The 14,757-nt window shown below is 37.2% G+C and overlaps 1 protein-coding gene across 3 annotated transcripts in view; it reads right to left on the reverse strand.

Moving 5' to 3' along the window:
• brf1a (BRF1 RNA polymerase III transcription initiation factor subunit a) overlaps positions 1-14,757 on the reverse strand; it is a 70,434-nt gene that overhangs the window by 51,647 nt on the left and 4,030 nt on the right. For all 3 annotated transcript variants that reach the window (XM_052150988.1, XM_052150986.1, XM_052150987.1), the window contains 3 exons: positions 7,714-7,794; positions 3,713-3,886; positions 761-792 (listed from right to left, as the gene is read on the reverse strand). In XM_052150988.1, coding sequence (XP_052006948.1) covers positions 761-792; positions 3,713-3,886; positions 7,714-7,794 — 287 coding nt within the window. The remainder of the gene's footprint in view (positions 1-760; positions 793-3,712; positions 3,887-7,713; positions 7,795-14,757) is intronic.

Raw genomic sequence — 14,757 nt, forward strand, 5'->3', positions numbered from 1 at the left:
CAAAAGCGTACAAGATAGAGTAAAAAAACATGAATAAAGAGAAAGAAAGCCGTGTGATAACACAGTATTTTAACAGATGCTCAGGGTTGCTGAGTTCAGAGCTCTGTGGGGATTGGATCAGCACCAGCATCGCTGCAGAGTCTTGACTTTCTCACAAACTTTATATCTGTCTCTTTCACTTAGAGAATGAACTACAATAACAAAATATTTCATAAAACAAGCTTTAAACATCATATAATTAATTGATTTTCTTTTTAGACCACCTGCAGTATTAAAAAGGATATCCATAAAGAATGTGCTTACACACATACACACACACGTCGGCCTAGTTTCTTCCATCTGGGCCCCGCCACATTAAAGCGGACTTTTTTAGTTGATGTCAGAGGTCATGGCCACTGAGAAGTGGAATGACCCTCACACACACCTGACCCGAGAGAGGAGGTGACAGCCTTATATATACCTCAAAAGAGCTCATCTGTCTGGGCAGAGTGAAGGCATTTATGGGTCCTTTCTCTGGTAAAATCCCCTAATGACTCAAAGACCACAGAGGACAGGGTCTGTGTGTTATGTATGTCTGTGTGGGGGGGGGGGGGGGATAATAGGACAGCTGCGAGGGTAAAAATATAAAACGGCCACACCAGCTGGAAGAAAATGCCTTTCACACACTCATGCATGCACAAACATTAATATACCTAAACACTGATGCATGCAGACACACATATAGTTTAATAAAGTGTAAAAAAAAAAACCCTGCACTAACCTGCAGAAGGTCACTCAGGTCAAGCAGCATGTCTGAGAAAGTGCATTGAGGAAATCATACAGGATTATTTATTTACAGATTTGCTATGTCTTCATTTGATGTCTAATGCATTTATAAGTATTGAGGAAAGAGTAGAAGGACCAAAGAAATATAGCAATAATGATATAAAATCCACTGGGGTAAGAGACTGACAGGCAAAAGGGAGAAGGTACAGGCTGTTTGTTTTTAAACAACCTTTAAATTAATGAGATTTTGGTCAGATTTTCTCTCTGAGCAGAGCTCCATTGAAACGCCACCTCCTGAACTCTGGAATTACCCGTCTCCTGGCAACTGAATACTCAGTGTCCATGGAGACATGCTCACCTGTCCAATAAGGTCTTGGGAGTATTAAAAACATCCCATAAAACATAATTGTGGGATTTATGGTCACCCTGGCAACAACGAGAGATAATCCTAAAATGTGGGATAGCATCAGGATTAGATTTACCCTTGGAGGACTTTCACATATTGCAAAATTAGCAAAAGGCCATTAATGTTGTCCTTAATCAATTGACTGATAACAAATATCAGATCTGTGTGGTGGGAAAAAATCTCTTACAAATTATGATTTAAAATATGAAAGATATGATTAAAGGGACATCACCATTTACTCACCCACATCCTATGATTCACTTTCATTGAATGGTGGCAAAATGCTAACTTCTCCTTTTGTGTTCCACAGAAGAAAGTAATTCAGGTTTGAATCAAAAACTCATTCTTTTTCATTTTGGTTCATTCTGAGCAGAAACTGTATTTTTTCATTTCGGTGTTCCGCAGCCTCTTTTCCAATTGGTAACGGGTTAGAACGAACTAAAATAATGTTTAATAATGTTCTTTTAAAATTATAGTACTCTGAGCTAAGGGTGGGGGATATACCAACTGCAGTGTTGCCAGATCTCACAAGAGAAACAAGCAACCTGGTCTGGAAAAACATGCTCAAAATAAGCGAAAATATAAGAAATTATTTTGTTCCACATAGAAATCATAGCAAGCATAGTAAACAAGACTAAATAAATGAATGTCTTTACAATAAATATATTCTTAATATCAAATATATCCCCACAAATATTTAAAATATATATCTGGCCATCTAAAATCAATTAATAACCTAAATCTCTCTCTACTGCATAAACCCACACACTGTGTGGGCTGTTTGGACTAAAAGTCACCTTATGCTAATAATTTTAATTATTGACTAATTGTTTAACTATTTTATTTTACTTAAATTATTTGTTTTAATTACAGATCTGGTACTCAGTCAAAACCCGGAAGCATCAAATCTGAATTAATGCGTCACACTGCAAGCTTCCTTCAGAATCAAAGCATATGCTTGTGTTCTACTAAAAAGAATGAAGTTGTGTAGTTCCAGAAAGTTCCTGTAATAAACTCATTGGTTTTTGGTTTCACAAAATGAACCAGTTAACGGCATTTAAAAATACATGTTTTACTTTTGAACAACTGAAAGTTACTTTGATCTGGTTTTAGACCAACTAACAATGGTTTCCCCCTCTCTCACACACAAACACACCCACACACCTTACCCTCCTGGGCAGAAAGTGAAGGCTCTCTCATGGAGTTCTTATATAACCCCACCAGATGTCTGACTGAACACGTATATTATGTAATCTCTGAGAAATGGAAAGATAAACAGTGTCTGCTTCTGTCATTTTTGGGACAAGTGAATGTGAGCATCATTTGCCATGGATATTCAAATTCACACTTAAAAGAGAGTTGCAGGTGCATTACTGTTAGAAAGGAAGATGAAAGCTGAATAAAGCTAAAGAAAATCACCCTGTATTTACATGTATATTTATATTACAGAATAAACGAGAGTTTATTAACTAAAAGTCCATCCATCCACCAAATGCTATTGCATGTTGTGTTGCTGGACTGCATTTTTATTTACGTTCATGCATTAGGCAAACACGTTTATCCAAAGTGACTTAGTCCATTCAAGGCATTTCATCAGTTTGTGTTCCCTGCAAATTGAACCCATGATCTTGGCCTATTTTATTTGGCAATTACCACAACAGAAGAAACCTGAAGATCACACGTTCACATCCACTCAAAATTAGTGAACTAGTACTTTTCTTATGTAGTTCAAAATGTTTGCTTTTAGACACTTTTTATTAAAGGGACAGTTAGGAGATGACAAAAACTTATTTGGAGAAATGGGGGAATGTCATAAGGAAATGTTGCAAGCTGGATTCAAACTTAACACAAACAGCTAGGCCACATCTTCAGAACTTAAAGGATTATTACAAAACTACATCCTTATACTGTATAGCTAATATATATAACTCAAATCAGGGTGTTCCAGACCACGTTAACATCAACCCAGGCCTAATGCAGTCTCATGAGAGACACACCCTGCCTCATTTCCTGCCTCTCTTTGAAAACACTGAAAACGCCAACTCTCATAGAATCAAGATACTCTCTCCGTCTCAGACACAAGATTAGGTTTTCTTGGTAGAGATGGCTAAACAGGATGCAGACTATTTTATACACATACAGTACATGCTAAAGATAACAACCAGGAGTGAGTCAGTGTGAGAGTGCACGATTACATTTAAACACACAGGAGATTCAAAGCTGTATGACTAAATATCAGACACTGTGTGTGGTGTGGAATGCAGACACTGGAATGAGGAGACCATCTCAAGATGGCTGACTCACACATCCATCCCCCTTTCTACCCTCACAGAGGACCTCTCTTGCTCAAACGTCCTTCCTCTGTTCCCCATTCGTCTCCTTTCCATGAACTGGCCTTAGATCACACTCTTCCTTGTTCTTTTACCCTATTCTGTACATTCTCTTCCTGCATCTATCTTATTATTGCAGGGTAAATCTAACAAACATTTTTCATTGCGAGTAAACCTATTAAACCTATTTTGCATTCTCTCAAAAGGATACGAGGTGTGCCCTCCGTCCGGCAGACAAGGTACAGACAGGCAGCGATGACATGGGAGGATTTGCGCCCTCTGGTCAGATGCTTGCAGAGTGCCATCTTGTAAAAGTTGAAGGCAGTGTCCAAACAGTGCTGATTCATCTGTAGCTGATGACCTATGTGGATTATCTGCCGCTTAGCTGAACAACACACAATCAAAACACAGTTTTTTTGTCATGGTATGTTCACTGAAGGTTCAATCTCCCCAGAGTAGCCAGGAGCTAATAGCTGAAGGCACAATAGTGTAGGTTCACTGATCACCCCTTCTTTAGGTTAAAGGTATATTCCGGGTTCAATACAAGTTATGCTCAATCGACAGCATTTGTAACATAGTGCTGATTACCACAAATACGAATTCAGTTTCATCCATCACTTTCTTTAAAAAAAAAAAAAAGCATAAATCTTGGTTACAGTGAGGCACTAACAATGGAAGTGTATTAATAAATAATTTTTGTTGTAATCAACATTATGCCATAAATGCAGTCGATTGAGCTTAATTTATATTGAACCTGGAATATTCCTTTTAAAGCACTCTTTGACCACCAAGCTATCACCTCCATCACCAGCTGTAATCTTTATTACACTTATAATAACATTTTCCAAATACTTCACATGAAAACAATATCAGACCATGTGGATTACTAGTTAATGTTGTGTCTTAAAAATTTAACAGCCATATTTGAAGCACTTTGTTGTAATTGTTGACCTTGTTTCATTATTTTCAAAAAGACATGCTGGAAGAACAGTGCCGAAACACAAAGTAAAAAACTAGTTACTGTATATTCAATATGAGCACCTGCTGTTTGAAAACATAAAGCCCTTTAGTGGGAGGGAAGTATATTCAAGCTGAAAACAGGTCTGTTTATTCAGACTCGAGATCCCACAGAGAAACTTTTATTCTCTCACCACACACAGACAGTATAAATCTCAAATCAGACATAAGGCCATTAATCACATGTATACATTCCCACACACTCACACACAAATAGAGTGGCCTCTTCATTCCCACCCTGCATACACAGACCATACGGTTGTCTGGCCAAACGAATTCATCGTTTAATACACAAAGCACATAAACCTATCAAACCTTCTGACTTCTCTTTTGAACACAACCATTACCATCTGGCTGAAGCTAACAGACACACACTTAACTAGAAGCCACATAACTAACGCCCACAATTTCCAAAAAGAAAACAAAAAAACACTTTCTAATATACACGATGAGCCAAAACATGATGACTACTCACAGGTGAAGCAAATAAAGTTCATCATTTCCTAACATTTTCCAAAAAAAAAAAAAAAATTTAATTAAAATTTCTAATATACACGATGAGCCAAAACATGATGACCACTCACAGGTGAAGCAAATAAAGTTAATCATCTCCTAACAAGTCAACATTTTAAGGTATGGGTAGATTAGAAGGCAAGCGAACAATCAGTTCTCATACCCGACGTGTTTAATGCAGGAGAAAATGGCAGGAGTAAAGACCTGAGCGACTTTGACAAGGGTCAAATTGTTATGGCCAGACGACTGGGTCAGAGCATCTCTGAAACGGCAAGGCTTGTGGGGTGCTCCCGGTCAGCAGTGGGGAGTTCCTACCAACCGACAGAGGTCCGAGGAGTGACAAACCACAAACCGGCTTGGGCTACAGAGCCCAAGGCTCATCGATGCGCGATGGCAATGAAGGCTTTCCAGTCTGGTGCGAACCAACTGAAGGTCTACTGTTGCAGAAGTCAAAGAAAATGTTAATGATGATTACGGAAGGAATGTGTCACAACACACAGGGCATCGCACCTTGCTGCGTGTGGAGCTGCATTGCCGAAGACAGGTCAGAGTACCCATGATAACCCCTGTCCAATGTTGAAAGCGCCTACAATGGGCTACAAGCATCGTAACTAGACCTTGGATCAGTGTAAGAAGGTCGCCCGGTGGGATGAGACCCATTTTCTTTTACATCACATGGATGGCCGTGTACGTGTGTGCCGTTTACCTAGGGAAGTGATGGCATCAGAGGGGAAGACGACAAGCCAGTGCTCTGGACAATGTTCTGCTGGGAAACCCTGGGTCCGGTCATTCATGTGGATGTCAATTTGGCACGTGCCACCTACCAAAACCACCTACCATTGTTGCAGACAAGGTACCCCCCTTCATGGCAATGGCATTCACTGATGGCAGTGGCCTCTTTCAGAAAGATAATCCACCCTACCTCACACCCTGCACACATTGTTCTGGAATGGTTTGAGAAACATGATGAAGAGTTCAAGGTGTTTCACTGGCCTCCAAATTTCCTAGATCTCAGTCTGGTCGAGCATCTGTGGGATGTGCTGGACCAACAAGTCCGATCCACAGCGGCTCCACCTCGCAAATTACAGGACTTGAAGGATCTGCTGCTAATGTCTTGGTGCCAGATACCAAAGGACACCTTCAAGGGTCATGTAGAGTCCATGCCTCGGAGGGTCAGTGCTGTTTTGGTGGCATGCAGTAGGGATGGGCGGATCGATACTTCCGATTCTAATTTGGTATCAAGAATATCGATCCTCACATAAAAACATTGATTCTAAAGTTGTTGTTTTTTTAAACAAGTGATCTTATTATTTAGATTACATGAATATGAATGCATCTCATAAGCTTCAAAGTGGAAAAAAGTATTATATGAGCAAACAATTTTTTCTTCTGCTCATCTTGACGCACCAGAACTACTAAAATACACTAGCAGTCACAGACAGCACTTACCCTTTCAGCCATAGCACTTGTTCAGATAGGGAGCAGTGCTTTCCTGAGGTAATGACAGAAAAACAGCATCTGGAGTTATTTACACTAAGTAATGACAAACCTAGATATGACATGTATTATAATGGGCTTGTGTGCTAATTTTTACAGGATTAATTAATTTCAGAGTTGTTAAAATATTTATAACGATATTTAATCCTCGGTATTAAATGATAGCCTTATGAAAACTACCCATGGATTTACTGTAGTAATATTGTATTAACAATGACTAGTAACCACGACTGTAGTAACCACGACTTTTTTTGTTTTTTTTTGTGGCAGTAACCAAAGTTTTGATACAATTCACCATGGTTTTACTACAGCATTACTGTAGTATCCATATAGTAACTTGGGTTTAGTAATAGTAACCATAAAATAATAATTATGGTTAATTTTTGAGGTTTTATATGTGGCTTAGACTTACTAATTTTTAAAAGGGTAAACAAAGCAGTCTAATCATTTTCTATTTAGGCCCATAAATATATACAAAATGGAAGTAATAATAAAGTTACTCATTTCATCATAAAGATTTTATGTAATAGGAGGTATTGATATCGGCAATATTGGCCTAAATGTACTTGGTATCGGATCGAAAATAAAATAAGTGTTATCGCCCATCCCTAACATACAGAGGATCAACAGCATATTAGGCAGGTGGTCATAATGTTTTGGCTCATTAGTGTACACAACCAAATAGACCAATGCTTCAGAATAACCTCCAATCTGCGCAAATATGTAATTAAATGAAATTAACAAAATAAATAATTGTATTGCTATATCGAACACACACAATATTCTGAACAAGTTATAAATTGTCAGTGACACAGTACTTTCTAATATTTAGTGGAACTCAGTAAAAATAAAACGCTTTTTGATATACAAAATTTAGGCTGACCCCTTAAATCAATAAAACCCTGAACAAACAGCACATGGTTTCGAATACAAAGAATGCAACTTGTTATTTTACATGATCACTCAAAGACGGAAAGCCAAGTTTACATCATACAGGCTCTAGAAGAACAGAATGAAAGTCATATGAATGCTATAAAGATACCTTAAGTTTGTCATAAAAAGTTTATGTAGGTCTATTTATGGTTGATGTCTGCTTTTTTACAGTGATGAAGGGTATATGAAGATGTTATGAATGTTGTATAACTTAATGAATGCCAAATAAAGAGCATATTTATGAAAACTCACCTTTCTGTAGTGTGGCAGCTCTGGACTCTCTCCCTACACCAGTGTGGAAGTTTCCTCCTAATGATGGAACATTTCCAGATGCTGCAACAACAAAATATTATATATTACATTAGGACTGGATTATGAAGAAAAGTCACTAAGCATATCTTATACAGAAATACAGTTGTGGACCAAAATATTGGTACACTTGGTAAATATGAGCAAAGAAAGCAGTAAAAAAATCTGTATTTATTTTTTATTCTTATGAGCTTTCATAAAAAAAATTCAAATAAATCTAGGGATGCCTGCTGATAGTCGACCAAAGTTTAGTCGATGAGAAGAGTCTTGGTCGACTAAGTTTTGATTGGTCGGTTGGTTTCCACATAAAAACGACGAACAACGGTATTACCGCTGGTTGGACGCTATGTGGTACTATGGGGTCATTTTCATTAATCAGGTTTAGGGTTAAGCCTACACAATAAAGCAACACACTTTGATTTAAAACTTAGGACTTTATTTTTTTATTTATTTTAACAAAAATTAAACTGGAAAAAAAAATAAGTGCAATTAAAATGTGTGTAGTTTTACAACAGTTGTCAACATCTCTCTGGCAAAGAACCTACTTCATCTGTGCATTCTCCACCGGTCGGGCATTTTATTGTCAGGGAAAATGCATCACGTGTGTGAATACATTTTTTTTGTTCCTCCCTCCATGATATATATACACTACCACACCTCATAATCATGGAATTAAGGTTTCATTCAGTCCCATTGCCACAGGTGTATAAAATCAAGCACCTAGCCATGCAGACTGCCTTTACAAACATTTGTGAAAGAATGGGTGATTCTAAAGAGCTCACTGAATTAGAGCGTGGTACTGTAATAGGTTGCCACCATTGCAAAAAGTCAGTTCGTGAAATTTCTTCATTCCTAGATATTCCAAGATCAACTTTAAGTGGTATTATTGCAAAGTGGAAGCATTTAGGAACCACAGCTTCTCATCCACAAAGTGGCAGACCACGTAAAGTTACAGAGTGGGGTCGCCGAGTGCTGAGGGCCATAGTGCGTAAAAGTCACCAATGCACCAGTGTTCCAAACATCCTCTGGCATTAACATCAGCACAAAAACCGTGTGCCGGGAGCTTCATGGCATGGGTTTCCATGGTCGAGCGGCTGTATGAAAGCTTTACATCACCAAGCACAATGCCAAGTGTCAGATGGAGTGGTGTAAAGCACGTAGCCACTCGACTATGGAGCAGTGGAAACATGTTCTGTGGAGTGACAAATCACTCTTCTCTATCTGGCAGTCGCATGGATGAGTCTGGGTTTGACGAATACCAGGAGAACGTTTCCTACCTGCATTGTGCCAACTGTAAAGTTTGGTGGAGGAAGGATAATGATATGGGGTTGTTTTTCTGGGGTTGGCCTAGGTCCCTTAGTTCCACTGAAGGGAAATGTTAATGCCACAGCTTACCAAGACATTTTGGAAAATTCTATACTTCTAACGTTGTGGAAACAGTTTGGGGAAGGCCCTTTTCTGTTCCAGCATGACTGTGCCCCCGTGCACAAAGCAAGGTCCACAAAAGCATGGTTGGAGGAGTTTGGTGTGGAAGAACTTGACTGGCCCGCACAGAGCCCTGACCTCAACCCTATCGAACACCTTTGGGATGAACTAGAACAGAGATTGCAAGCCAGGCCCTCTCATCCAACATCAGTGTCTATCCTCACAAATGCTCTTCTGGAAGAATTGGCAAAAAATCCAACAGACACACTACAATATCTTGTAGAAAGCCTTCCCAGAAAAGTGGAAGCTGTTATAGCTGCAAAGGGGGGACCAACTCGATATTAATGCCTATGGATTTAGAATGGGATGTCATAAAATCTCCTGTAGGTGTAATGTGTGTAGGTGTCCCAATACAGATACATAAATGTTGTTTTGCAAAGTTTTCTGCTTCAGTTGTTGTGGTGTTGATTTGCATTGTTTCTATATTATTGTGAGAGTAATCAGATGCATTTTAAATAATTGCAAAAAGCTTCATTGGCCAAAAAAAAATTAACTATCACAAAAACCAAAATTTCACTGTTTTTTGGCCCTGGCACAAAATGACCAGCTAACATCATTTCACTAATCATATAGCAGCACCTGGGAAAGCACCTTCTGATTGGATTATAAGAGCAGACTGATTAATATAACAGGAGGGAAGAAGTGCTTCAAATCATTGTGTTCTTGTTAGCAAATGGTTACCTCTAAAAGAAGACATGCAGCCATCATCGCTTTGCATTAAAATGGACTCGCATGCAAGCAAATTGCTGTAAAGAATATTGCACCTGAAAGAACCATTTACCGGATCATCAAGAACTTCAAGAAGGGAGGTTCAATTGCAGTGAAGATGGCTTCAGGAAGTCCCAGAGTGTCTAGCAAGTGCCAGGACCATCTCCTCCGGAGGAGTCAGCTACAGAATCGTGTCACCACCAGTGCAGAGCTTGCTCAATATTGGCAGCAGGTTGGTGTGAATGCATCTGCACACACAGTGAGGCGAAGACTTTTGGACAATGGCCTTGTGTCAAGAAGGGCAGCAAAGAAGCCACTTCTCTCCAAGAAAAATATCAATGACAGACTGAAATTCTGCAGGAAGTACAAGGATTGGACAGCAGAAGACTGGTGCAAAGTTATTTTCTCTTGATTGAGCCCCCTTCCGACTGTTAGGGACATCTGGAAAATCAATAGTCCGGTGAAGAAAAGGTGAACGCTACCATGAGTCATGTGTCGTGCCAACAGTGAACCATCCTGAGACCATACATGTGTGGGGTTGCTTTTCATCCAAGGGAGTGGGCTCTCTCACAATTCTGCCCAAAAACACTGCCATGAATAAAGAATGGAATCAAAACTTCCTGCAAGAGCAACTTTATTTTTTCTTCAATATCCAATTACATCGGCAACCTCCGGGCTGAGGGATTGGTGAATATTCTTGCTTTAGTGATTTTGCCTTGAAAATTATATTAATTTATTTTAAAAAAGAAAAACTTAATATATTTCTACATTCAAAATGCACTCCAAACGAAATAAAAAAAGCAATTAAAATAGTGATAAAAAAATAAAAATATGAAGGTGAACGTGAACGTGTTATTGCATTAATTTATGTTTCAATTCGCAGATGTATAGGCTGCAGAGTTGGTCACAATAAACTGCTCTGTGGAAATAAAGTGAACTGAACTCAAAGCACCTTCTGAGATGTCTGAGGTCATTTGCAGCACTCATAGATGATACTGTTCTTGCAACAAAAAATCAGAAGACAGAAAGAAAGAGTGAGAAACTTTTACATGCGCGTGTTCCACGAGACTGAAACACCTAAAAAAAACTTGCAAGCGCATAGACTGCTTTTCTGTCATCTATTCTTAATAATATAATAAAGTCTTTCTTAAAGTGAGTGTCTGTGTGCCACTGAGCAAATTATTTGTCATATTAATTTAATAATAATAGCCTAATAATAATAATAATTATTTAATACATGGGAAATGAGCCAAATATTGTCTTGACACAAAGGCATCAGCTATTGGCAATAACTCTGACCATCGTCAATCCCCAATATCATCATCTGTCGGCACAACCCTAATGTGCATTTCTATCTACAAATTAACAAAATGTTCAGACGGTCTCCTTGCTGGTTTTTCCGACACATTCAGAATCATTACCTTGTAAAATGTACGGTTTAGTATTTCTCTGTAGAGAACAGTGTTAGCAATGATACTTATAACATTCTTTCTCAGCCCTGGAACTCAAACCATTTTCTGAGATGGGTTTGGTGCACACAGAGGTAGCCGCATGGAAAAGTACCTCATGGCCACGGTTACATATGGTGGTGATCTTTAATGTTGTGGGGCTGATTTTATCCCAAAGTCCTGGACATCTTGTTCGGATACATGGCATCATGGACTCCATCAAATACCAAAAGATAAAAAAATCTAAACCTGACAGCCTCAGCCATCAAGCTAAAAATGGGCCCTGGATGGATCTTCCAGCAAGACAATGATCCAAAACACACATCAAAATCAACACAGAAATGGTTCACTGAACACAAAATCAAGGTTCTGCCATGGCCATCCCAGTCTCCTGACCTGAAACCCTTGAACTGAAGAGGAGTGTCCAGGCCCTTAGAATTTGAAGGACCTAGAGAGATTCTGTATGGAGGAATGGTCTCAGATCCCTTGCCATGTGTTCTCCAACCTCATTAGGCATTATAGGAGAAGACTCAACAGCAATCTTGGCAAAGAGTGGTTGCACAAAGTATTGAATAAAAGAGTGCCAATAATTGAGCCACACATATGTTTGACAAAAATATTTGTTTCTTATAAAAACTTGTGTTGTGTTGGCAATTTTTTGATATCCATTAGAGGATGTATTTTTGTGAATATTTTGAATGAAAGATCAAAAGGATAAACAATAAAGACATTTTTCACAGCCTTCTTTCTCACATTTACCAATGGTGCCAATCATTTTGGCCATAACTGTATGTTTTGTGTTTGGATTTATAGACCTATCTTGTTCTAATTACTGTTTCTCAAACAAGTTTAAAAGCAGCGTCTTTTCATTATTGCAAGTCATAAGACCAATATTCCTTTCCTAAATACAAATCAGCTGAAATATTACAAGAGCATGAATAAAATATCTATTATAAATAAACTTTAGAGTACTGCTAAAGTAGATATCCTAATAATTATAACAGATCATATTAACAGAAGGTAAAAATAACACATATATACAAATTAAAGTTTTTAAATTAAAGACTTGCTATATTAAAAGTAAAATGTAACTTCTATAAAAAATCATATTACTACAGGGGTAAAAAAAAAAACAAAAAGAAGCTCGTGTCTAGATGGGGGAAATACTCGACAGCTCTCTGCTGGTCAAAGACAGTACTGCAGTTCAAGAAATGCAGTCTTGAGAAGTAACTGGAACTTGGATATTTGTTGCTAATTACACTAATTCTGTATTGATTATAAACCAACAACCCCACCTTTGATTTATTATACTAAGTCATTAAAAAAATTCCAAGCAATTTCTTAACACAAATTCCTTGAACTGTTTAAAAGGGAAAACCCAAAAAATTAATTTCTGAATAATATTTTCTTTTTTTTTTATATATATATATATTATTTTGTGATCATTTACAGTAAAGAGGAAAAGAAACAGGAACTGTTTGAAATCATACTTTTTAGTCAAGGTTCTGAGTAACCCTATCAAATAATGCCACTGTATGTACATTTGAGATAGTAACTCAACAAATACTGTATATACATATGTAAATCCCTATGTAACACAACATGAGAAGACAGAGAAGGAAAGTGACAGAAACCATAAAAAGAAGATAAACCATATAGCTCCTGTCTGTGTGCTTTTTATTCCGATCTTCTCAGGGACACAATAATATATTACTTTCTCTTAAGCAGGTTTCCCAACTCAAATTACTTGGGTGTCACAAAGTACAGGTGGTGTTCTTCATTGGCGGCTGGTTAAACTGTTAGTACAGAAACATAAGTGTTTTGACAACCACGATTTTAGCTATATACAGTGGTGCAAATACTGTATATAGATATTGTTTAGAGTGATCCTGTACGTATCCTGAGTGTATCCTGTACTTTATGTAGCCAAACTCTTTGGGATTATGGTAATTTATTATTAATATACTACTGTGTCACAATCCTTTAAGAAAACTACAGAATAACATTAAAGGCCAATCCAAAATTCAGAGAGTGAAAATAATTTTTGCAGGCCAGATTTAGGAATAAACTTTAAACCCTTTAATACCTGGCCTGCCAAGAAAAAAAAGAATTATCAAAATATTAATAACTAGTCTTGACCAACACAAAACAAATGTCTTTTTAAAGATTAGAAACTGTACTTTACAATGCATTTAGGCATAATGACCAAAATTGAACAAGTGATTTGAAAGTTGCAGATAAATCATAAGTGTTCAGTTATCATTTTTAATAATTCTGCACTGTATATATGATTGTAATCGGTAAAACATCAAAATGATCAAAAAGCCATCTGTCATTGGAAATTCCTCAAAGAGTAGAATACAACCAGCCTGCTTGGTTATATAATATATATAATATATATATATATATATATATATATATATATATATATATATATATATATATATATATATATATATATATATATATAAAACCAATATATAGTGAGTAGTAGATAACTGAATGTATTTGACAAACATGTTACTTGTAAACAGTGTTGCTTATATGCCGTGTTTTCGCTTAGAAATTCACGAAAAATAAACAAGAACATAAAATATCACATACCATTATTTGAGGAGGGGATTCCCATAAATCAAGTAAACTGGATGCATAGATCATTAGATAATCCACATGAAGCAAAATGTGTACAGAGAACATAATGTGCTATCTGGCTAAAAAGACGTTAGATTTCCTGGAACAGATGACTTAATCAGAAATTATGTAGTATGTTGTCCAGCATCATGGAACTCTAAACCAAACATATGATTCAAATCACAGCAACTGGAAATCATCCAAACATGGGCAGAGAGGATCATTCACTCTAATTATATATGGCCACCAGGTGATGGCACCAAGTACATGACACAGACTCAATGATGGCTCAAATGTCACAGAATGGAACTGAATAAGATCTTGTTACTCATGCCTGCATGATTTGGAAGGAGAACATTTCTTTATACATTGTTGTATTTGCATGTGTCATAAGTTCTTATGTACCATTATTATGTTTTATTTGTTTGGAGAGCCTTTTAGACACTTGGGAGAATTTTTTGGACACTACGATAAATTATTTTTGTAATGCTTTGATACTTTTGATTGCTTTGTTGTATCAACACAAAACATTTTTGGCTCAAGTCATATTTCTTTTTTTTGTGATTTTTTTCAGCAGCTTCTTGAGAGTCTCGTACTTAGTCATAATCTATATCATTAAAAAAATGTAAAAGTTTTCTTTAAAATGATACCAAACAATTGACCCCTTTGGGTTTTTTTTATTTTTTTTTTATAGCTGCTATAAATTATTACCTTG

The sequence above is a fragment of the Xyrauchen texanus genome, chromosome 20, assembly GCF_025860055.1.
Source record: "Xyrauchen texanus isolate HMW12.3.18 chromosome 20, RBS_HiC_50CHRs, whole genome shotgun sequence".
Classification (NCBI taxonomy): Eukaryota; Metazoa; Chordata; class Actinopteri; order Cypriniformes; family Catostomidae; genus Xyrauchen; species Xyrauchen texanus.